General features: G+C 39.0%; 1 protein-coding gene and 1 pseudogene across 1 annotated transcript; both read left to right on the top strand.

Annotated features, from left to right (window-relative positions):
* The first annotated feature begins 13,116 nt into the window (after positions 1-13,116).
* Positions 13,117-17,186, top strand: hykk.2 (hydroxylysine kinase, tandem duplicate 2). The gene is made up of 4 exons (XM_084722242.1): positions 13,117-13,593; positions 15,873-16,015; positions 16,145-16,322; positions 16,556-17,186. The coding sequence occupies exons 1-4, from the start codon at positions 13,296-13,298 to the stop codon at positions 16,996-16,998; spliced, it is 1,062 nt and encodes a 353-aa protein (XP_084578368.1). The 5' UTR covers positions 13,117-13,295; the 3' UTR covers positions 16,999-17,186.
* A 1,287-nt stretch (positions 17,187-18,473) lies between these two features.
* On the top strand, positions 18,474-24,686 carry LOC146324038 (hydroxylysine kinase-like; annotated as a pseudogene).
* The last annotated feature ends 320 nt before the right edge of the window (positions 24,687-25,006 follow it).

The raw sequence follows: 25,006 nt of genomic DNA, 5'->3' as shown, positions 1-25,006 counted from the left end.
TGTCTTTAACAGATCAGTCAGCATGACATCTGGAGCAGCTGTAGTGTTTGTGTCTGTATGTTTGTTGGGATAAAAAAAAAACAAGGATGAACAATTATGATCTATAACATACAAAATGATTAACCATTTGCCATGAGACCAACCCAGCCTGGGTAGGAAAAGGTCTGTGTGCTTCTGTTGGAGCCTGATGCTGCTTATTTACCTGTTGGATAACCCAAGCATAATTTTGAGCACGGGTTATCAAGCTTCACTTCAGTCCGGCTCAGGTGGCCCATCTGGTGCACCAGATTCTTAAAAGGTGATGAGAGCTGACTTTCTGATTGGTTTATCGCATGTTTGGCCTAAACTCTCAACTTGTGCTTTAGAGCAGCGTAAGATAGGGCGCATTATCTCAAACATGCATCTGAATAATCCACTGACTCGCCATTGTCCCGTAGTGATGTTTCATATTTCCCACACAGGTCAGTGCATGTTATGATCCAACTGAGCATCTATCTCTTTTCCTGTTTTATGCTGTTAGCTAGTTTTTCTAAAATTACTCCACAGTTAATTTTTACAGTTAATTTTGAGACCAGTGATGAGAATATCCTGGGACTGGTGGACACTGAAGAGCTTTAAATACAATTTCTTCTCCAAATGAAAGGTTTCAGACCTGTGCTTGAGTATCAAAATCCACTCTGCCCAGCCTCTCAGGATATCCAGCGTTAGCTAAGAAAGTCTACCTTCTCCTTGCTGACTGTAAATCCAAGTCTTGGTGCCAGCAGACGGACAGCCAACCAACTCTGAAATCTGAAATGATGCTATGGTGGGGCCGCAGGCTGTTGGCCACACTTGTCAATAATTTTGTGTGATCCACACTGAAGACAGTAACACTCAACAATCAGTAACAATCAACGGCCCCCACATTCACTCCATGGCCACCATACGCCGACTGCAGACACAAATCAGTAGGACACAGTCTGAAGCATCAAGGCAGAGACCAATAAAGACAAAGTTCAAATGATTTCCCTGTTGTGGGAATAATAAAGGTATAGCTTATCTTATTTTAACCGATGCGTAGTTTAATCTGGCTGTTAATATATTACACTAGTTTTAACTTAACATTTGATCCATGGTGGTCACTATCCCTGATACCTGGAGGACATTTATATGCAGTACTAACGCTGACTGTCAACAGTGTCTGTTTCACAGCTGTCATGCCAGACACAGGGTGCTCAAGGGACATTTTCTCAAGTCATAAGCAAAGGTAGGGCAGATAATGTTGATGACAGGACAAGCTAAAGGCCATATCATAAATATGGGCAGGATGGCAGATGGAGACTACAAACACAATGCATTTTAATTTCGACCCCCCCCCCCCCCCAGAGGCCTTGTTGTGTGTGAAGCTAAATTTCTTTTTCACTGAAAATAAGGTTGCTGAGGGTGGTGAGAGAATAATGAGCTTGTGAAGTTGAAGGGAGCTGCAGAGCTGAGTAGTGACTGGGTTCATCACTACCAGCAACTCCAGTTACATTACATGTGATCATTTGAACAATTGTTAATACTAGAAAATATTGATTTCAGCAGCTGTTAATTCTCACGATTTGTGTTTTGCTGGCAGTCTGTGGTCACTGATGGTCACGTTAAGTATGTTTTCATAATTAAGACCCCTCAATTCTGTTTAAATAGCAATATTAAGATATAGTTGCACACCAAGCCTGTTTTTTTTATAAATCCCAAAGTTTGCTTAGAAAGTAGCGTACGCCGCATTTATAACTGAGACCCAGACGTTTGAATCTGCCCACTCCACAGAGTTGATTGATACCTTGACTCTCCTGAATACGAAAATGAAGTGTAATAAGTTGACAGTTCAGTCTGATATCAGGTTAACTCTGGCTATGCTGACAAGAAAATGATAAAAGATCACAATATATTTATAAATATAACATGCAGCTAATGATACATCCACACCTCTCATTCATGACAATATTTAAACCTTTAGCTCAGGTTCATTCTACACATTCGGCCTGTCAGTTTACTTAGTAGTTAGCTTAGTTTTATCATCACACTTGTGAAGCAGTTAGTGGTGGTAGATCATGCTGTGTGCAATTAGACTTGACTGATTCTTTGTAGTTAAAATTGTAATTTTGATTAACTGTGTTAAACATTCTTGAACAAATACTCCAATACCAAATACTATCCTCAATTAACTTTTAGTGAAGTCATCTTTTGTAAAATGATCTTTGCAACGCTTTGAACTTAATGGCCTCCAAACCAATTATCGTGATGATCTCGTATCCTGGGGATTTCTCCCCCACCACAGCTCTGTACACTGATGATATTCATTAATCTCTGTGATGTTTATTAACAGGACTGCAATGAAATTTAAAGTGATAGTTTTGGCTTTTTGAACTGGGGCTGTATGAGAAACTTATCCATAGTCAGTCAGCCAGATACAATCGTTGCCACCTAAAAACTTTTACCATGCAAAGCACGGGGGTTGATGATCTACTGCTGCCTCAATCTTTAAAACACTTACACTATATAACAAAGTACATGACTGAGGCAGTGGTGGACCATCAACTCCCCTGTCCTGCAAGGTAAAATTATTTGGAGAGAACAACATTTAGCTTATATAACAGTGGTTTCTCATTGAAAAAGATTGTCTGATGGCAAAGTAAAGTTAGTTAGAAAATATTCTAAATAAAGTTTACAGGCTTGATTTTTTTTTTTTTTTTTTTTTTAGTTGGCTACATTTTGCTGCTGACCCTGTCCATGCAGTACATTGCTTAGCTTCTTACGCTAACTGTGGGCATACTGACCGCCATCTACTTTAGGTAATATACTGGATAAGAACCTCATAAAACCCCACCTCACAAAATCAAATTTATCCCTTTTTTCAGGGTTAAATAGCACTCCATTCTTGCAGTTTTCTTTACACCCTTATTTCCTGTCAGTATGGAGGCTATGCTGTCAACTTGAGGAACAGAAAGTTCATTGCTGAAAGTTCGGGGGATAAATTTATCAGACTTCCACAAACTGTTTCATAGCATTTCCCTCTCAGCAGTCTGTCAACAGTCCTTTGTACAAGAATCACAGCCAGATGGTTGTTCACAGCAAACATCAGTGTTTGGAAATGGCAGCCCACTGACCGACCACAAAGACGCAGGCTGGACACAAGCTGGACTAATTTCTACAGTATCGCAGTTGGATCTGAAATCTGTGCATGACTCATTTAGCATCCAGGATGCGGTTACATCTCCTCTTTAGTGTTTGTTTTCCTTCGAGCAAAGTGGTGACTTCTGCACCCTGGCAATTTGATGAATTATCTGTTTTATTTATTTCAAGCTGCTGTCTGATATTTATTGGGATCCCACAGAGCCATAACTGGACCTCCTGATCTCACCTTGACCTGCCTGAGTTAAACAGATCTTTCACCACATTTGTTTTTTGCTTCGCCTCGTTTATTGCTCTCCACAGTGCATCAAATGGGAAAACAAATCTAACTGAGCAACAACAAAAGACCTCTGAATCTTTCTTGTGGGTTAAGAGTTAAACCTTAAGTGATCCCATTGAGATTTTTTAATGTAATCCCACATTGCTGCCAGTTTGTGGAGAGGAAATGGCAAGTGAATATTGACCTCGGCATTAATTATGAGTTTAACTAAAAGAAAATGTGGTACAGTAAGTGGCTCCATGGTGGATAACATGTTTCATAAACCTCAACTCTACCTTGTGTGATGGTGTTTCTGGCATTACTGTATCATGATGACACTGTACTCTATATTGTTATTATTTTTCAAGCTGAAGCATGTAGTAGATTGAAAACATGACATGATGCATTGTACATTTAAATGTTGTGTAATGTAGATACAGTAAATAAGGTTTATTGTATAGATACTGGTCACTACAGACTAGTTTTTGCAAAGTAAAATAAAGAGAGCTTAATAATTTTTCCCCCTGTGAAATTTGAGAATTTTGACTAAAAACATTTAAAAGCATTTGTAAATCCCAATTAGTTCATGTGTTCTTCATTTGAATTGATCTGATGCCCAGAGGTCCACTGGACTTATACAGTGTTCCACTCTAAGGTTAAAAAGGTTGACAAAGAAGAAAAAAAGGTAATTAATATCATGTTATTTCAGCCTGTAGCTACAGGATCTGAGCAGTCACCTAATAGACCTATTTCACTACAGCCACATTGTAAGGTGACCGAAGGTGTTACATATAAAACTGATGAAGGTCCTGTTCCAGAGCCACTAAGCCAGTATGCACAATGGCAGCACCCTGACTCTGTTTGACCTGAATGGAGTGCACTGTTAATTAGTATCATTGGTAACACCTGTATTTACACTAAAAAAAATGGCTGCTGTGAATGAAAAGGCGTTTTTCTTTTATTTGAATTTCATTAACTTCATTACTAGTGCAGGCATCATACGGTCTGGCATGACCACACAAAAACTGTAACAGAGATTCTTTAAACTGTTCTAGTCTTGTGAAAATGTCATTTAAAACATATCAACAGTCTTAAGAAAATAATTTTGATAAGTACTGAAATTGGTGATACCACATTTCCCTTTATCACCCATGTTAAAAAAATGTTTGCCTTGTCTGATGTAGGGTTCAGTCAACCAGAAACTGTGTTTTACATGAGACATGAAGTTGGATGAGGATTGTACTAAAGGGAATCGTTAACACTTGCATAACTGGGTCAAAATTACCTAGAGGACTTGTTTTCTTGCAGTATCTTTGTAATGTACTTTAAAGCCAACATTTAAGTTAAGTTTATGATCATCATTGCCAACCTTTATGCTCAGTAGTGCCAATTTAACAGACAGATATAGATTTTGTTTATAATTATTAATGTAGAAGTGCTAATTCAAGTGATATTAAAATTTTCTTCAACTTTATGTTTAATCCCTGTAAGCTTACCCAGAGTTGGGAAAAAGCCCGGGAGACCTTAAAATACAACTTACAACGCACGTAGCGCTACGGAGGCTCTGGGAAATGGGGCCCTGATCATTTGAATCAGGTGCGTTGGAGCAGGGAAACATCTAAAACATGCAGGGCAGGCGTCCCTGAGGACCAGGGTTGAGAAACACTGGTGTAGTTGATATGTTGATGTTAAAATATTTCAGGTATCAGTTGAGCAACACTGTGGTTGAGAACACCACTTGGGTCTCATAGGACTTTTTTATGGCTGGTTGGTAAGATCATACTTACCTTCATATGACTCCTTGAGCTTTTTCCTTTCATTCAGAAAATATTGAGGACACAAAATCCATTAAGTTTGTTTAGGTTGCAGTTTCTGTGAGGTTGACCCACACTTTGGGGGTAAAATGCCTGGACTGAAGTGTCATGTTGTCTCCCTCTGTGCTGCTGTGTGGGATTGCTTGAATGGAGGGAGGTGTACCAGAGCCAGAACACAGATTTACCAGCTGCATCCCCTCCAGTAATCAAGACTTCACAAAGACCCAGATCCGCCACATGCACCTTGCATGATCACAGCGTCTGATCAGACATCCCGCATTTCTCCCTTTTTATTATATTTGCTTGTTTCCTGAACGCAATCCTGTTTTTCCGGTCCCTGCAGTTCTGCCGGCTCTTCTTCAACCCCTGTCTCTTGCCCTTTCTCTTGACAGCCTTTTGTTGTTGCAATCAGAAAATGACAGGAAAGACATAGAGGAGGATGACATGGTGAAAAGCCTATACTAAGTATGTGCATTGTATTCTATATTTTTTTTTATCATAACACACAAATCATGCTAAACCCTTAAAAATGATGCATAGCACATCAATTTCTTGAATGACTGTCATGAGTAAATGAACGGCTGTGAAGAAAGCTGGTCTTATGCAGCCTCAACACTAACTGTATGAACAATATTGCTTATACAATATTGTTCAAGAGCTTGATAAATAAGCCACATGTAAGACTGATAGTGACAGCATATTGATTTCTAAGGTCTCGCTGCTACTCTGCAGAGATTCTTAGTCCCTTAGTTAAAGTTGACCTTTCATTAAATGTCACCTTTAAACTGAAACGCTTTGAAGCTCAGTTTGATGTCTTGAAGTTTTGTTTAAGTGTTATAGATGTATATAGCAGATGACACTGCAAAACCTTCTAGTGTCAAGACATAATATCTTGCTTTCCTTAAGAATTTGAAAAAATAAGTATTTTGCATTATATAGATTACATATGCAGATTCCCTTAAAACATTGAGGCTATATGCATAATTAAATTAAACACAATTTTAACTCAACTCAACCCATGTTTCCTCAAAAAACAAATTATTTATAATGCCTCATAAATCATGTTGGATCCATCTATTTTCTCTCCATCTTAGGAAGGATGATACAGCACTCAACATCACAACCTGGATTTCTGATGTACATTTATAATTGAACATGATATAAAATATAACTCTGGTTTCTAACAGTAATTATTAATGCCATTACATGCTGAATATTACATCAGTTTACTGAATAAAAAACATGGCAAAGCCTCTCACATTTGACACATCCTTCAAAGCTCTTCTCAGTATTATCGCTGCAGGACAGTAACTGAGAATAAACATGTGGCTTCCTCTGTTGTGCAGCAACAACTACAGATGCATGCAAAGAACAGAACAGCTTATTGAACTTTATTGTCCAGCCGAGGCAGGAAAATTGTCTTTGGTGTCACCCATGGGAAAAAATCACCACAAACATGTTAACAATATAAAAACATCACGTTAACAGAAAAAGCTCTTCCAGTTCCTTAGCAGTCAGTGCATTCATATCCATGGTGTGCAGCTTACGCTCTCAAGGGCAAGACGCCACTTCAGAGAGCCATCGCTGTTTGGGAAACAAGTCATGTTGGTCCTCTGGCTGCTTCTCAGAATGGTACGTATCACTACAGATGAGCACCACGATATAAACTGATGTTCTGCATTGAGTGGATGTGAGAATGAGCCAACTGCTGTGCAGCTTTCCTAAGGCATATCTATTAAGTACCATCCCAGAACTCAAGCTTTGTGCTGCAGAAATATTGGAAATGTTAAGCCTGATGGATATCAAAGAATGAAAAAAAAAAAAGTTTACAACATGTCTTTCCTGCTTTTTTCTTTGTTAAACACATGTAAGGCTATAACAGAATTTCTGTTGCAATTGTATGTAACCCTGTTGAAAGGACGGGGAGTAGTGAGTCACTATCATAATCCACCTGACAATGTTTGTGCCATTTTGCCTCACTCAGATTGCATGTTTTGGGCCGAATGTGGGTTTTGCCCAAATCCACCCAGGTCTATAGACTACAATGCTCTCTTGCTCTCTCATTTTTGCCTGTTTGTAATTTCCTCTAAGCCAGGTCTTATTTTTGAAAAAAAAAGAAAAGATTTTAAATCAGTGAAACATGATTGATTGACTAAATTAAGGTGAAATAAAACAGGAATGTGACAATATGAATTAGAGCTGCAACAATTAGTCAATCATCAACTATTAAATTACTTGCCAACTACTTTCACAATCAATCATTTTGAGCCATTTCTATAAGAAAAACATTGTCAGATATGAATATTTTCTGTTTTCTTTAGTCCTCTATGACAGTAAACTGGATATCTTTTGAGTTGTGGGAAAAAAATGATATTTGAGGGTGTCATCTTGGGCTTTAGGAACTCACACTTTATGGACCAAACAGCTAACTGATCAATCAAAGAAATTATCAACAGATGAATCAATAAACTGTCTCACACTAAGTATTCAGAGTTCCCCCCTCCTCCTCCACTCACTACACAAGACAGAAGGAGAGGGACATTGAGTGAGAGAAATAACATTTTTTTTCTGATTGTTTGACAGGTTTACATTCTAAAGCACAAAGACTGTGTGTATTTGTGTATATCTCTTTCTTCAGCTCTCATGGACAGAGGGCAGAAGAAACAGACAGACTCTGATGTTAACATTTGTCACTACAGTTTCAGAGAGTCCAGACCTCGAAACTTCTGGTGGGTTATAAGTGACGATTTAGATGGATTACGTTTATATGATGAAAATGTAGCATAGTATGGGAGGAAAAACATGAGAAACTTCCAAAACCATAATATCTTTGGAACATAAGTGTCCAGCTTTTTAGATATAAAACAAAGCAAAAGTAAAATTTCTACAATAATAGATGTGTATTTACTAGTGCAAAGCTATGTAGCGGGTCCTGTTGTTTGTTTTGTTGTACAGCACATGTGTCAAACTCAAGGCCCGCGATTCAATTATATCTGGCCCGCGACATAATTTCATGTGTCTATTATGAATGGCCCGTCAGTAAATAGCACTCCCACCACTCATACTACAAGTCCCACAATGCACTGCAATAGCTGTCGCGCAACTCGAGAAAAAAATCAGCTCGCAGTCGCGAAGACGTGAGCTTCTGTCAAACGACAATGTAAACAGGTTTGTCTATTTAGGCAACTGACTCAGTGCAAAGAAACACAAGTATATGAGGAGGGAGAAGAGCTGCAGCTCCACCTGAAACCAGGTAAAAATAAAAAAAGAGAGAGAGAGAATATGGACAGATGATATAAACTTTTTATGATCATGAATGATAATATTAATGTACACTTCTGTGGTTGCGTGATTTTAGTATGTAGTATGATTTGTGTACTTTTAAATACTTAATTGCTTCATTATTGTAAGTCATGATGAAGAGTCCAGACTCCGTCTCTCCTCTTCATCTCCTCAGTGTGTGTCAGTGTGCAGTTTAACCTTTTCCTAAAATACTGCTGGTTCTGTGGTGTTAAAATTTAAATCTGAAGCCTGCAGTTCGCCATAGAAGCTACAGTTGACTTTTCTATTGAAGTTTTCTGTGTGTTTCGGCCTTAATGTTAAATTGAGCAGGCCAATATGATCATCTGTACCTGATGGACTGATGGGTTTGTAATATTATTATATGAGCAGATTTTTATGTCAAATGCAGTGCCATTGAGGGTTTGCATGATTAAAGTGTGCGATATCTTGTGTCCAGACAAAAAGCAAGCATTTTCAAATGTAACCCCCACCTGGATATGTGAGCTTAAATATTCTGAGCTGAAATATTCTCGTTTTCCTTTGTTATTGTTCAAGAAAAAAAACTTATTTTAAATCTTATTTATTTTATTGAGGAAAAACTTGTTGCAGTCTGGCTGTTCAAATTCATATTTCTGAATAAAACATAGTCAGTTTTAGACAGTTCACTGAATGTTAATCCTGTTTGGCCCGCGACTTAGACTGTGTTTAAAATTTTGGCCCCTTCTGTGATTGAGTTTGACGCCCATGTTGTACAGTATTTGTTTGACCATTTTAACAACTTCATGGTTTTGTCCTTGGTAAATGCATCAATACTTTTCAGGAATCTTTGCTCATGCTCATTCTGTTGATTCCATATCTCATCTCTCAACATCCTCTGGCTTTGGTGAATTAAACAAGACTGTACAAATCCAATATAGATGCCAGAGGGAGTGTTGACATTTCAGGTTGTACTGGTATATAAAAGCAGATATTTTTCTTTCGCCTCTCGTCAGTGTTGGGGGGGGGGGGGGGTGCTTTGTGACAGGTGGTCTAGTGGCCTTCGTGGCCACTAAACCTCAGGCTCCAGCTGCACAGACAGTCAGCGCTATGTGGGTGATTTGGTAAGAAAAAGAAGAATGCATTTGACATTAATGCATAGACACACCCTTAGATAGATGCACACATCTGCCCATGTTGGAAAACATCTCAGTTAAGATGCACACACCCACACACAGACACACAAAAAAGAATGCATCCATTGTGCCAAAGATCATAAATAATCCATTTTGTAGTACGCTGTTGAACACACCTAAATATGCTCATGGGGTCATAGCCAGTGGATAATTTTTAAAAGCCTTCCAACAGTCTTCTATTCTTTTTTTATCCTTTCAATGGGTCAAATGAATGTGTTGTTATGGACTGGGTGACATGTTGGTGTTAACTGTTATGTTATACTGTCACTGTAAAGATTGTTATCTCTGTAGTTCCACTCAGCTGTACTGAACTTTTTCCTTCGGCGCATCATTTTGGTTTTATAGCCCGGTGCTTGATTGTTTTGATCCAGTGTCTCGTCTGTTGTTGTAGATGATCTGTACATCACCCTCCACATACACCTCCTAAAATTCCTGCCATGCCATTTCTTGTACCTGTCAAGTCATTGCCACAGCACGCCATTTCCTCCTTTCATCACAGAGGTCATGCATCAGTACTCTGAAAACCACACCTGCTGGCGTGGGAAAGATTGGTGCCACACTATGAAACCCTTCAAAGCCTTAAACCCTCATAAAGTGACTGTAGCTCACTGTTGCCGTGTCATTCAGCTGCCAGATAGGAGCTGGAAGTTCCTGTTCGAGGTGCATTGTGCTGTCTTCTGGGTACAAATGGTAATTTATAGATTTCTACTGTTGCCTTTCAAGATATCTATTTTGCCTGTAGAGTATATAGATATTTGTTTGCCTTTGCCTATATTTCTTTTGCATTTAATATAAATATGTTTTGCCTTTTATTTTTAGATTATTTTACCTTAGGCATGGATTTATTTTGCATTGGCTGATTTATGGGTCCAAGCTGCACTGCTCACTGTGAGCCCCTGTTGTTTTTGTTCTGATTATTCTTTCCTTCTTTCTTTTTATTTTTCTCTACTAAAAGCATTCATACAGAAAAAAACTGTGAGAGGAAAACTCATAATGCTATAACGATAAAAGTTTGCACACATCAGGCACACATACAAATCAAAAACAGCATGGCAAAAAAAAAAAAAAAATGCTATTGGTAATTGTGCTTCTGCAAGGCTGGAATATAAAGAGGAGGAGCTGAGAGTTGTGCAGAGTCGTCCTTCCAAACAGAGGCAGTCTGTTTCCCCCTTACTGGTGGAGGCACAGGGGGGTTATCAAGGTCCAGTGCAGGCTCCAGGATGTCCCATGCTGTCAAGCAAATAATATGTAAGACAACACAGACAGTGATGACGGCCGGGTCAAAAGTGTGGTCCACCTCAATGGCCCTAAACAACAGGGACCTCCAGAGGGTCTTCAACATACCAAAGGCCCGCTCAGTTATTGAGCAAGCCTTGGCATAACGGTTGTTGAGCCTGCTCTGTACCCTCCCCTGCAGTGGCTCACACTACGGGGTAATGATGGCTCCAGGGTGGCTAATGCAGGGGTTACCACCATCACCCCCGATGATGTACCCCTGGGGAGAGTAGAGAGCATCCTTGAACATGCCACTGTTCTTTAAGACCCTGGTGTGGTTAACTGACCCTGGATACCCCATGAAGGTGGTGACGAATTTGCACCTCCTGTCAGGGACTGCCTGGAGCTCAGTTGAGGGGAAGAGCTTCCTGTGTACAGATGAGGACGAAATTATTAGCCCCCCTGATGCTAATAGTCAATTGTGTATCCTTTTTGATGGATAACAGCCTGCAGTCATTTGTTGTAGTTTTCAGCAAGTCTCAGACACGTCTCCTGAGGAATCCCAGCCCATTCTTCTTTGGTGACTCTCTCAAGCTCCTCCAGATTTGATGATCTTCTGGCATGGACCATCATTTCACCCCACAGATTTTCAGTGGGATTCAAGTCAGGGCTTTGTGCAGGCCAGTCACTTTGGTCTTCTGGAGGTAGTTCTTCACCAGGAGCGATGTATGTTTTAGGTCATTGCCGTGATGGAAGACAAAGCGACGACCCAGACCCAGTTTTGCTGCTGACTGCTTGAGGTTTTCTTGGAAAACCTCAATCTTAACATAGAAATTAGAAACCACAATTTATCTTTTTCTTGATGCTGACATAAAAATGTGCACGGTGTTAACAGAGCTGACAATTACAAAATAGGTTTTCCTTAAATCGCATTGTAATACTATCTGTATTTGTGTTACTGCCAAGATTTACATTATTTTTCCACCTTCGTAGAAACATGTATAAAACTTGTACAAAGGGGAGCAAAAAAGAAAAAAAACATACATATACAAGAGAATAAAGTAAAAATACGAAAATATAAAAGAATATATATAAAAAATATAAACTAAAAACAAAACGTGGCTCAAAACCTGCAGTCTTGAGCTTTCACTGGTCTTACTTTTATTTTGAAAACCTGCCCGGACGTAGGTACTTTACTGTTCTCTCCAGAAGTGGACCGACAACTACAGATCTCGCATTTATTCCACTGGTTCCGCTTTTACACGGTCCGAGGTAGGTCTACCGATATGTCAATAACGTTATTTGGGGCATTATTAGACGTTATGACCGTTATTTCATGCAGCCCAGCGGACCGTTATTTCGTGCAGCGTGTTACTTTCCAGAACGTCAATCTTAGTGACGTGCACGATTCATGATAGCCGACAAAAAAAACTCCCGATTCACTCACGTTAATGTTACTTCGTATGTTTTTAACACTGTCTCTTGATTTCTCAAATCATCCTTAGTGTGGTGGCCAATGTCTGTGTTGTTTGTGGCGACCCTTTGTCTTGTTTGCGCGTGTTATAACTCGCTGTGATTTCCACCTAAAAAATGACTTAAAAAAGCACGTTCAAGGTTGTAGAAAACGCAGATTGTTAATTTATGAATATATTGACATTAAACCACCTCTCGTGTGTCTTGGACAACCTCTCACCAGTTTCACAGCTGTTAGTTTGTGAAGAAAAAGGCTGTAGGTGGTTTATTGTCACTGTATTCATAAATGAGCAAAGTACTGATGTTCCTATAACTGTCTGCTTCCATAGCAAATACTGACTAAAAACACTGTAATTTTACATTTTTGCATTTTAAAAATAAGTTTATAATCTGTAGTTTATGCACACCTGATGGTAAGAACTCCCAACACTTTGCAAGAGAACAGTACAAATAATGCAGAAATAATCACCACTGCATGTTAAAAACATCCCCAGTGGTTCAGAACAGAAACTGGATGCTGGGCTGCACTCAAATTTCATTTTTCAGATTTAGTGATTAATTGTTTAGAATATAAGATATAAGAAATATGGGGTTGTATTCTCAAGCATTCTGAGAATCCCCTCATTGAGCCTCTAGCAAGGAGTCCTAGCTTGCTCCTGTAAAACTCTTAAGAGAACTTTGACCTAGGAAAGGACATAAACTTTCATCTTAGTGAGGAGGTGTGCTTGACCCATTGCTAGTTTTATTTTAATGTGATTGGTTGATCCAAAAAAGAAAAGAAAAAAATGCATGTAAAATTAATAGAAATTCTAAGGCACACTTTAAAAGTAGTTTAGTATGTATGTGTCACAATGATGCTTTTGTTTTGTAAATGTCTGCTAGCAAAATCCTTTTATTTTGATATGGTGTTTTCATCCAGCAGTAATGTCAATGAAGCAGCCCAAATTTGGCCAGCTTCAAGCGGCTGAGATGGTGAAGAGGGTCTTTGGGCTGACGCCATCAGAAATTCGCCCACTGCCGAGCTACGATGACCAGAACTTCCATGTGTCGTCAGCCGAGGGTGACGAGTATGTCCTGAAGATAATGAACTCGGAGGACAGTAAGAACTTCAACCTGATCGAGGTGCAGACGTGTGTCATGTCCTTCTTGCACCAGAATGGACTTCCTGCCCAAACTGCTCTGCCCACCACCTCAGGACAGCTCATGAGCCTGGAGGAAGCAGGTAGGAGACCAGTCACCAGTGCTGGAGGAATGTCCTCTAATTTGGTTGAAAAGACACATGTCGACATTATGCACCATTTTCAGAAAATTGTTGTTCATTTAGATATGTTGAGGGAAGAGGTCAAATGCGAGTTTGCCATGTTGGTACCAATGGGCGCCTTAAGTCACCCTAGCTTTAAAACTGAGTTACAGCCTATGGAGATGGTGTGTTTCACACACTGGTACAGACATGCACACTTACGTGGCCAAACACATGATCCCCTCCAGGCTTGTGCTCCGGCGGAAATAATAACATAACTGAAGGCTTGAGTGGAGGAGGTTTTACCTCAAGCAGTGAAACCAGTTAAGTATACAATATTTGTGTAGAGCAAGTGAGGGTTACATTGGTTTTTGGTTTTGCTCTTTCAGTTTGGTCCTGTGCAAAGTGATTCGATTTTCTGCAAACTGACTGAACTGGCAGATCTGGAAAATTAAAACAAGACAAGAAGTAGCTCTAAGCAATATCAAGACTTTAATGACATTCAACACAGGTGACAAGAACTTACAACACAGCAGCAAAACACAGCTCAGCTCAGTAAATGTTAGAGCCACCCCACTGATGGTTAAAACCAGTGCAAAATACCAAAATAAACCACCATGTTCTAATGTAAAGAGAGAATCACCACTTTTTATGTAGTTGTCCTAGAAGGATAGACTGATTCCGATCAAGTTTCAACCAATTGATTGGGCCTTTATCTGACATTTTGAGATAGTTGGCACCAGCTAATGCCTCACTGTTCATGGAAGAACGACAACAAGTATGCATGACTTTTCTTTGTTTTGGTATGGGCATTATTATGTTCCCTCTAAATATCAGCCAATCAGTGTTGATGGTAAATGTAGTCAGTTGAAGCAATAAATTCCTCTGTGCGTGCTATATTACACACACACGAGGGCACAATTTGTTTGCCATATCAAAGCCAAAGAGTAATTAAAATGACTGATTAGAAAGCTCCAGGAAGGTGAACAGTTATTGCCCTCTGGTAGCTGGCTGCATTATAGGTAAAATGATTCATCACGATTAAAGACACTGTTAATTTTTGTAGCCTTTGACATTGTAGGAGGAATTTTATGTTACTTTCTGTTTCCACCAGGTGGCCCTATGACTCTTCATTATCATGTAGATGTGTTCAGGGTTGTGGTGGAAAATCTGAAAATGAAGACAGGCACTAAGACCAAGATTGTCTTTGTGGTGTTTTAATAGAGCTTTGCAAAGGATCAGTACACAGTCACACAGAAAGTGTAAAAGGAACTGATAATGAGTCAAGAATGTAAATCTGTCTTATAGGGTTAGGAGATGAAGGCGGTTGGGTCAGGATGGACCTGAAGTGCTTATTGGGACAGCCAGGATGTGATTGTGTTATCAGAAGTTGTTGTTCCAAAGGGAGAACAGCTGTGTGTTCAAGGACAAGTAACCAGTTATGCTAAAGTGATAGCAATTTCGTGTTTCATGGCGAGATGTCAAAATTTGACGCTCTGCAGCAGGCGCACCCTTCAATGATAGCGAAATCTTTTAATAACTTTTGATCACAAAGTAGTCAAGCTCACACAAACCAATTTTGAAGTCAATCCGATCAGTTCTGTAGGAGGAGTTTGTTAAAATACAACAAGTGGAAAACGCCAAAAATGGCCATGAAATTCAAAATGGCCAACTTCTTGTTGGGTTTGGCCTATGGGTCCAAGAGGCTTTTTTGTGTGTCTGTGTGGGATACATATTTGTACCAGTTTCCGTGCACGTTGGTGAAAAATGCATTTGGTGCTGCTGTTTAAGGGACATGGCTTAGTCATTTTGCCCCGCCCATCGCCGACAACCACAATACATGGAAATTTACACCATGACTGATACACCCTTGTACCCAAGGGGTGCTGGGGCCCTCATAAGCATTATCTCTGTGTATGTGAACATGCTGAATAGTTGAAACTGGCCCTGGGCTCAGTGCTGTTTCAGAGAGCTCATAAAGATAAGTGATGAGCCACACTGGAAACTTGACCAGTGGAAAACGTAAAACTACTACATCCCACCTCAAGGCAAAAAAAAAAAAAAAATTACATTTATATCCTCAATCCTATGCAATATAGCAGACCCTGGCAGGTTCACGTCCTCTGTAATATTAAGACTCACACTCTCCACTAACGATAAGTGTGCCCTTGAGCAAAGGGCACAACATACAAGTCGTGCTTTATGAGGGCTAAGAGTGAGGTAACTGGCTGCAATACTAATCCTGTCTTTATCTTTGATAGATTGTGGCTATGGCTGTCAGAAGTACCTGGTGCGGCTGTTGACTTATTTGCCTGGGACAACGATTTCCAAGGTTCCTTTAACCCCACAGTTACTGTATGAAACTGGCAAGACAGCAGCCAGAATGGACAAAATCCTGCAACAGGTATAATAGTAGCACCCATGTGAAAAATACTGTGACAACAAAACAATGCACAATGTGAAAATTTTTGTCTAAAGACAAAACTTGAAGAGTGTTTCATGAAAATGCCTTTTTTTTTTTTTTGGTTTTCAGTTTGTGCACCCTCATCTCAGTACATTGGAGAGAGAGTTCGTATGGAGTCTGTCACATCTTCACCTCCTGGAAGAATACATCGGTGTATTAGATGGAGATCCTCTTCAGGAGGTTGTGAAGTCTGTCCTTCAACAGTACAAGACATCTGTAGTCCTTAAACGCTCCAGTTTCCGCAAGTGTGAGTACGACATTTACACATTAGATTGTCTTCTGGATCATCTTTATTGACTTAGATTACAGTCATGTACATCTAAACACTTGGACTAGGGGGCAAATCAGCACAAACACTTGTCCACTCACCTCTCTTGACACAGCTGGGGCAGCATGTACTGAATAAGTCACTAAATACATGAGTAATCGTGTATTTTGTTTCCGATAAACAAGAATATATTCTGTCTTTTTTTTTCTAAGGCATTAACCACGGTGACTTCAATGACCTCAATATTCTTGTGCAACCTGATGAGAATGGCGGCTACAGGATTTCTGGCATCCTTGACTTTGGGGACATGAACAGCGGCTACTACATCCACGAGCTGGCCATCAATATAATGTACATGATGACTGAGCACCCTGAACCCATAGAGGTGGGTGGACCTATCCTCGCAGGCTGGGAAAGTGTCCTTCCCCTCAACAAGGCAGAGAGAGATTGTCTCTATGTGCTGGTGCTGTCCCGCTTCTGCCAGTCGTTGGTCTTGGCTCGCTACACCACGACCCTGCATCCAGAGAATGCAGAGTATCTGTTGATTTCAAGCAGGAGGGGCATCCACATTCTCCGCCAACTGTGGGAGCTTGGAAAGGAGCATGTGGAGAAGGTGTGGTTTCAAGCGGCTGCTCAATTCAGTGATCGGAAATGAAAAGTATATGAGGAATATGTGTGTTTCCACACAGTCTCTGTGGCACACTTGTTGAAACAGTCCAAACATTCTTGAAACTGCAGTTGCAATTGTCACAGCTGTTTCATGTCTTCAAAAGATAGGAAGGCACTCAGAATGTTTCATTCATGCTTAATGATGTAAGGTATTGTGTCAGTAAATTGGCCAATGCCAACAGATATTCCATTTATGTGCCTTTGCCAATACACCATTTCCGTTCCCCAAACATTTTAAGCTGTGTATTTGCAATAATCTGACAATAAGATATGTATCACAATACAGGGGTTATGATTCAATATATTGTAATGCTGTAAACAAGGCAATATATTGCTACTTTATTGCTATGTTTTGAATCTAATTTTAGGAAAATTGTCATAATATAAAGAATACGCCACCGTATGTAGAATCTGATTTTAAAAAGTTAACTGTTTTTATTCAATCAGAACAGAGAAGATGGATAATAATACTACTCTTTTAAATACAACACAAAATGACCCACTGCCACAAATCTCTGAATGCCTTCAGGAAACACTACATCACATTTCACTGGAAAAGTGGACAACACATGTGTCACAATTACTGAAGGCGGTGTTGTTTCAAATTGCTTTTTTGTATTGTTTTACATAACTTTCAATTGGCCCACCAAAAGTTTACTGAGGCCACCAAAGTCAGGGGCTTGGGGGCCATGTGGCCAGTGCTGAAAAATATCGACTGTCTATTTGTGGTATGCACAGTAAATTTATTTGTGTAGCAATGTTTTCCATGTACTGTGAACAGGGAATTCACCTTTGATCTTTCATATACAGTAAACATTTTGTTCTGTCACTTAGATATTTATGCAATATACATGTATGTTTGACAGATTGAAATTTAAATCTGTTGTGAAAAACAAACTAATTGTTTGGAGATTTGATCTTAATGGTTATAGAATTATCATTCAAGAATAAAAAGCAAATAAGAAAAACTGTAATTTCAGTTAAAATAATACACAATTTACTCAGGAGATTCAGACATTTGAAGTAGGAATACTGCAGTGTGTCTGATTTGGAGAAGGATAGTATAGCAAAAAAACATTTAGAAGCATTGATACTCAAGGAACAATTATATGTACTGTACTAAAAAAGCAAAAACAGTCATCAAACTAACAAAGAAAGAACCGTCTAAGATGAGGTTTGATAAGTAATGTTACAGGCATTAATGGTTCATACACTTGAGTGGATTTGTGCTCCTCTGTGTGGTTGGTTGTTTACGGGTCACTTGGCTGGACATTGGGTTTTTTTTTTTTGTCTCAAAGCCAGAGATGTTTTACTAAAAGCATGTCAACCTTAATTGTCTCCATTCATGCATTAGACTTACAGAAATTAATTTTGTTGCAGACAGTGTCTGCAGTGTCAGGTGTATGAAATCTCAGTTTAGTGGTGACTATTTAATCAAGCAGTGTATAATGGGAGTAGGGAATGAGTGAATGTGAGAGTGATTTCAGAAATGATCAGTATGTCTGTGACTACATGCTACTTGTTTACTCTCTCATAGCGTCTTTGCTTTTTTTCTCAGAAAATAACGAACAATACAAAAATTGCCCTTTGTACTGTTTTATGCTCTTTGTACTATTTGTAATGGTAGTGAGTTATGAGGTAGAAGAGGACCTGAGACTTCGAACAGTGCAACAGGTCACAGTGTGTCCTCTGTAACAGATCTCACTCTTTGAGAAGCAAATTTAAGTTGGTTTGCCATGCAAAAAGGAATTTATTGCTTAATTGCATTGCTGTCTCACTATATGGATTGCCATAAAGGACTTGCGCAACATGACATTTTGTTTTGTTGGGAAACTACCTCAAATGTCAGATTCAAAGGTCTAACTCTGTCCATTTAACACTTTTTTATACTGTTCTGATGATCTCAATAAACAAAAGAAAACCTCATCTGTTCCATTTTTTTCCATATTTATTCTTTTATGAGTATGGTAGCAAGAAACATTTGTAGTGCAACTGCATTAGTAGTTTCTTAAACCCTAGTCTATTTCTTCCAGATGGAAATAGGCTTAAAGGATGAGTTTGTTAAATTTACTGGCGTCTACTGGTGAGCTTGCAGATTGCAAACGCCTCGTTTCACCCTCCCCTTTCAAGCGTGTAGGAGAAATTACAGTACCCATGAAAAATGTGAAAGGTCCTCTCTAGAGCCCATGTTTGACCTGTTTGTTCTGGGCTACTGTAGAGAGTAAGGCTGACTAAAGACTGGGCATTTTCCTAGTTGACCGGAAGTCATCAGTTCACGCCTTTAGTCGACCAGTCATCGTGTATTTATGGTATTAATTCAATTAATAAAAAAATATTTTTGAAACACAAAGCCAGCAAAAGCATGAAAACAAATCAGCAAGGAGACCGAACATTTTGTTAATTTATTTAAACAAAAACACAGAAATAAATAACTTCACAAAAAGACAATACTTGCAGGCTTATCAGTAGCGTGGATGTTTCCATACTTTAATACTACTTGAGTACAATTAGCTGCAAACTCCCTCCTCAACCACTGCCTCTTGTCTCTGCCTGAACCTGCCTTTATTGTCCCAGTCAGAGCTGCTGGAAATCAGCTTTGCACTGTATTGCCTGTCGCCAAACTGACCAGGTTTTGCAAGACAAGCAAGTAAATACCAAGACACATTCTAGATGTGCTACAGTAGTGTGGCTTCATAGTAAAAGAGTTTGACAGACTGGACTGCCTGGTGTCCAGACCTGTCTGTTGCTGAAAATGTGTGGTGCATTATAAATCAAAAAATTGGACAATGGAGTCCCGACTGTTGACCCCCTTTAAGTCTTATATTGAGCAAGAATATTTATTAAATTTTTTCTATATTCTACCAATAGATCTCTGTAAGTCTTACACACTGGACTTTTATATGCTAGAAATAGAGCAACATTACAAACTAAAAATGCTTATGAGATTTACAGTCAAACCTTTGAAAGGGGTCAAGGTAAATATCTCATATATTAATTTTTTATTTTTACGTGATTTTCCACTTATCCCCTTGACAATCTGTCATAGTTCATCTAATTCTTGCCAAGAAGCTCTGTTCTCTTGTGTACAGCTTGTTGAACTCAGAGAGCAGGTATTTAGTCTTTGACCTGCATTATAAAACAAGTTGTTTGCCTCACCACAGTTAGCAAATGTCACTCACATTCACGAGTGTGTTCCAAGTGTCCCAACAGATTCAGATAACAGACTGTTATCTAGGATTGCAGTTGTTATATTCCCAACACAAATCCAAATCAGTCTGGCTGAAGCCATGCAGCAAACCTCAGTATACAGGGTGTGCAAATTCACTTCTTACATTTGGATTTACCAAGACCATTAACTCTATGCAGTATTCAAGCATTATGTTTAGCAACATGCTTTGAAAATGTGTCAGACGAGGTGTTCTAGTACTGTACATTCCTCTGTCCTTTCAGCTCTGGATAAAATTTGCTGTAATACTGCCCTCATGTGGTCTTCATAAGCTCCTACTTCAAACAGAGGCTACATTGCCTCATATAACAGATAAAAAAAGGACCCACAATCATAATACCTGAGCCTGATGGACACTGATGCCATATTAGACACCACACACCTAAATAATGCTGTAATAAGAAACCACACATAATGCCAAATTAAACCATAAATATCTATAGTTAGACACTAATATACCTAATTATGCTGAAATTAGAAATTGAGCAAGACCTTTATAGCTGCCAAAGTGCCTTTGCGTTATTCTTACTCATCTCTGCACCCACATATACAGTCCATCTACTACTGAATTAACATAATATGCCAGATAATGAATGTATGGGGCCCCTCATGTTCTGGTAGGTGATTTTTTTAAATGTTGTATGTACAAGACTGAAAAGATGTAACAAGACTAAAGACAAGCAATAAGATGAAAAAGATGAAACAATGTAATAAGACAAAAACAACATGACAAGATGTAACAAGATGAAAACAATGTAAAAGGTATAACAAGATAAAAAAGACATGAAATAAAAAAAGATGTAACAAGATGAAAAACAAAGCAAAAGATGTAATAAAACTGAAAAGACTTAACAAGACAATAAAAAACAAGGTAACAGGATGAAAACAACGTAACAAGATGAAAAACAATGTAAAGATGTAACAAGTCTAATAAACAGAACAGAAAAGACATCACAAGACAAAAAAGACAAAAAGCAACACAACAAGATGTAAACATCATAACAAGATGAAAAACAATGTAAAGATAAAACAAGTCTAAAAACAATGAAACAAGATGAAAAAGATGTAACAAAACAAAAAAGACATGAGATGAAAAAGATGTAACAGGACCAAAACCAATACATAAGATGTAACAAGATGAACAATGATATAAAATACAGCTATTTACTTTTATACTCTGAATACATTTCAGAGCCTGTACTTTTTCACTTTTACTTGAGTAAAGAAGTTGAATCATTACTTCCACATTTACCAGATTTCTTTTTAAACCTACGTCTCTTTTGTCGAGTCTCAACAACAGTCTCAAGTACAGAACTTGATCATTTTAAAAGGGTGATGTGGAAAACTTGGTCAGTCTTTGTTGTCATGAATAAAGTGGATGAGCCTCAGTTGTTCTTACTTGGATATGTTATTTATTACAACACAAATCTGATATCAGAGAAGATCTTGGTACAGCATGTATACATGGACACACAGTTAGTAATAAGTGGTTTATGACAGCTCTCAGAGTCTTGCTGAGAATATTAATGACTAGTGAGCCCTGGAAGCACTGCAAAAGGCTGTCGAGTATCACAGCCATGCCACGTGTAAATAAATGTTTTGCTGTTTTGTCTGGACTAAATTCAGCTTTGTCCTCCAGGCTCTGTTCCTCGTGCACACCTATCTGCAGTTTGGATCATCACTTCTCCCAGTCTGCTCACCTGCGTCTCATTAGTTCATTAGCCTCGCAGCAAAGACCCTTTTTGTTAGCTAGGAGCGAAACAAGGAGCAAACACCGAGTAGCGACCACATAACCAAGCCCCTCCATATCTCTCTGACCTCCTCCACATTGCTACACCCGCCCCACACCCTCAGATCCTCTTCCTCCATCCATCTCACTGTCCCCCCTGCCCGTCTTGTTACCATGCGGAGCAGAGCATTCAGCCGCTCTGCTCCCCGGCTCTGGAACTCACTCCCACCTGATCCATAACACAGACTGACTACCACATTTCAAATCCAAACTCAAAACCCATCTGTTTAAAGTGGTTCACTCCCTCTGATCACAACTGCATTGTCTAATTTGAAATTGTATTTTTGTATTTTTTTTTTTTTTTTAGTCTATTTAGTATATTTGCCAGTTCAGTGCTCTTTTCTTCTGTTAAATTAGTATCATTCATTTTGTTTTGTCTTGTCTTGTCTTGTCTTTTATGTTGTTTTTGGCTGCGTACGTCTCTTATGTTCATCTTGTTACGTCTGGTTACGTCTTGGTGACTACTTTTTGTCTTGTTATGTCTTTCATGTTTTATGGGTTGTTATATTGTTTTTGTCATGTTGCACAATATGAACTGATGGATACACCAAAGATTTTGTTTGTGTTCTTGTCCCAAATATTTATACCTAGTTACTTGCCACCTTTGTTAAAGTATGTCTTAAATATATTTAATTGAAATACTGCCCAACTCTGAGTGTGAATGATATAAGAAGAAACACAGGTCAGGTTTTTGTAAATTATTGCATTAATCACCTATGATATTTTCAAGTTTTAAAGCTGACTATATACACATATGACATTACGCTGAACTAAAAATATTCATGTTTTTGTGTGCATTTTACCTTATTAGACAGTGGACATGGTGCTCAGACCTGCTGTATGAGGTTGGTGATCCATCTCCCTGGACAAACTATCGCAGTATCTCAAGTCACAACACACAATCTTTATCATGCTGGCAAGCTGGTGGCCAACTTGGATAAGACATTGCAAAAAGTAAGTTTAAAGGCTGCAGTGATATCTTGGAGCAGATGCTGATGCAGGAGGTCTCTCCTGTCCTCGACAAGCAGCTGCTCTGCTAATAGTAGCATTTTAGTGTCTGTCAGTTCATTATTTAGGTTTTATGGCCTGAAATTTCACTGATTTGGTTTGCTCTCACCACTCTCATCAATCCTGATTGCTTCAACAACCAGATGTTTCCAGCAAAGAAAGCTCAACTGAACCAACTCTACACCATCTGCTGGACACCAAATGGCACGCTGATAAAATTAGCAACTAAAGACCCAATTATTTTGTTGGAGTTGGTGAAGAGGTAAAGGGAAAGTTAATAGTGGACTTCCATACTGGACTCGTACACTGTCCATACCTGCTGGATATATCTGGCCAGAGCCACATACTATACTGTATATAACACGTGAAAAAAAGAAAAAAGTCAAAAACATTTGGATTATTTCAGCTGTTGTCTCCAAACCTTCATGTCTCACAACAAGATGATGCACTCTGGAGCTCATTCAACATTCCTGTCCTGGAGGTCTACCTGTCAGTGATGGGTGGAGATCTCCTGAAGGACGTGGTCAAAGCAATCACTGAACAGTTCAAATCCCATGTGCAGCAGGAAGTGGCGTGGCTTTCATACAGAGACTCAAAAAGGTGTGGAGGACATGCTGGATAGGCATGTTTTGATTCCAACTGTCACACACAATGCTAGAGTTTAAACTCTGTAACCTTTTAACCTTTTTTTTTTGACCACAATCAAATTATCCCTTGTCTTCTCTTTGTTTGTTCAAACACTGTTAAAAAATGATGAAGTAATATTGTGTCTGGCATAGCAGCAGAGGCTATTTAAACTTATCATGAAGGGTCTCTGAATTATGACAAAGCCCGTCTGATGTCAGCGCAATCCTCTTGGTGGCAAGTCAGGCACAATTGACCCCACTCCAGAGAAGTTCAGCTCGGTGCAGCTCTGAGTGCAAAAAGTGCCGATGGAAAAGCCTCTTTAGAGCCAGTGTTTGGTTTATCTGTTCTGGGCTACTGTAGAGACATGGTGGTTGAAAAAGTCTCATTTGAAGGTTACAAAAACATCATGATTCTCATTTGTAGGTCATTATAAATTACCTGAATCATACTTATGAATATTATAAGCACTTTCTGCCATTTACTGCTAATGAAATCCTAAATCACACACACTGGACCACAGACGTATATAGATAAATCTTAAAGGTGAATTGACCAGGAATTCGGCTTGCCCTCACCAAATACAAGGATGGTGCAATTACCTCTTCCATACTGTACATTTATTAAGTGTCGTTCTGTTATCTTTCACAGGAATAACACATGGGGACTTAAATGACCAGAAGATCATTGTCACACGTTGACAGCAGGCTTCACATGGTGTCAGACATCCTAGACTTTTCTACAGTCATGAATGGATGTGTTTGAAATAGCAATATTAATAATGTACATGATGCTGGAGAACCTCAGTCCTTTGGACGTAGGCGGAGCAGTGTCAGCAGGGTGGGAGAACATTATGCTGTGTCAGTCTCTGGTTTATGGAGGGTACATTGTCAGGAAATACCCAGACAATGCAAAATATCTCCTGTCTATAGCCAAAAATGAGACTGGGCTTCTTACTAAACTCTGGCAGATGATTTCTAATGACTCATACACAGACACTTACTCGTTTAGGAAGATTCCACATTAATCTGAACTCTAATTGACATGATGAGGACTTTAACATGTTTCCTTGATCTCTGATGACATATTGTGGTCATTTTATGATTTATTTCAGTAAATATGTTACAGATTTCTCCTTGTGAATACTTTTTGACATTTTCACCCTTATTTGACAGTTAGTAAAGATAGGCTGGGGAAAACCAACTCAGAAAGAGAGGGATGAAATAAAACAAAGGCCTGGGATGCCCTGCGCACAAATCACGTGGCAGTTTTTGTAATTAGTAATGTTATCCATAGGATGACAGAACATATAACCTAATCTGAATACTTTTGGATTAATTCAAAATC

The sequence above is a fragment of the Lutjanus erythropterus genome, chromosome 7 (assembly GCF_056507025.1).
Source record: "Lutjanus erythropterus isolate fLutEry1 chromosome 7, fLutEry1.hap2, whole genome shotgun sequence".
NCBI classification, from domain to species: domain Eukaryota; kingdom Metazoa; phylum Chordata; class Actinopteri; order Lutjaniformes; family Lutjanidae; genus Lutjanus; species Lutjanus erythropterus.
The sequence above is the reverse complement of the archived record's forward strand: the minus strand, read 5'-3'. Positions and strand labels throughout refer to the sequence as shown.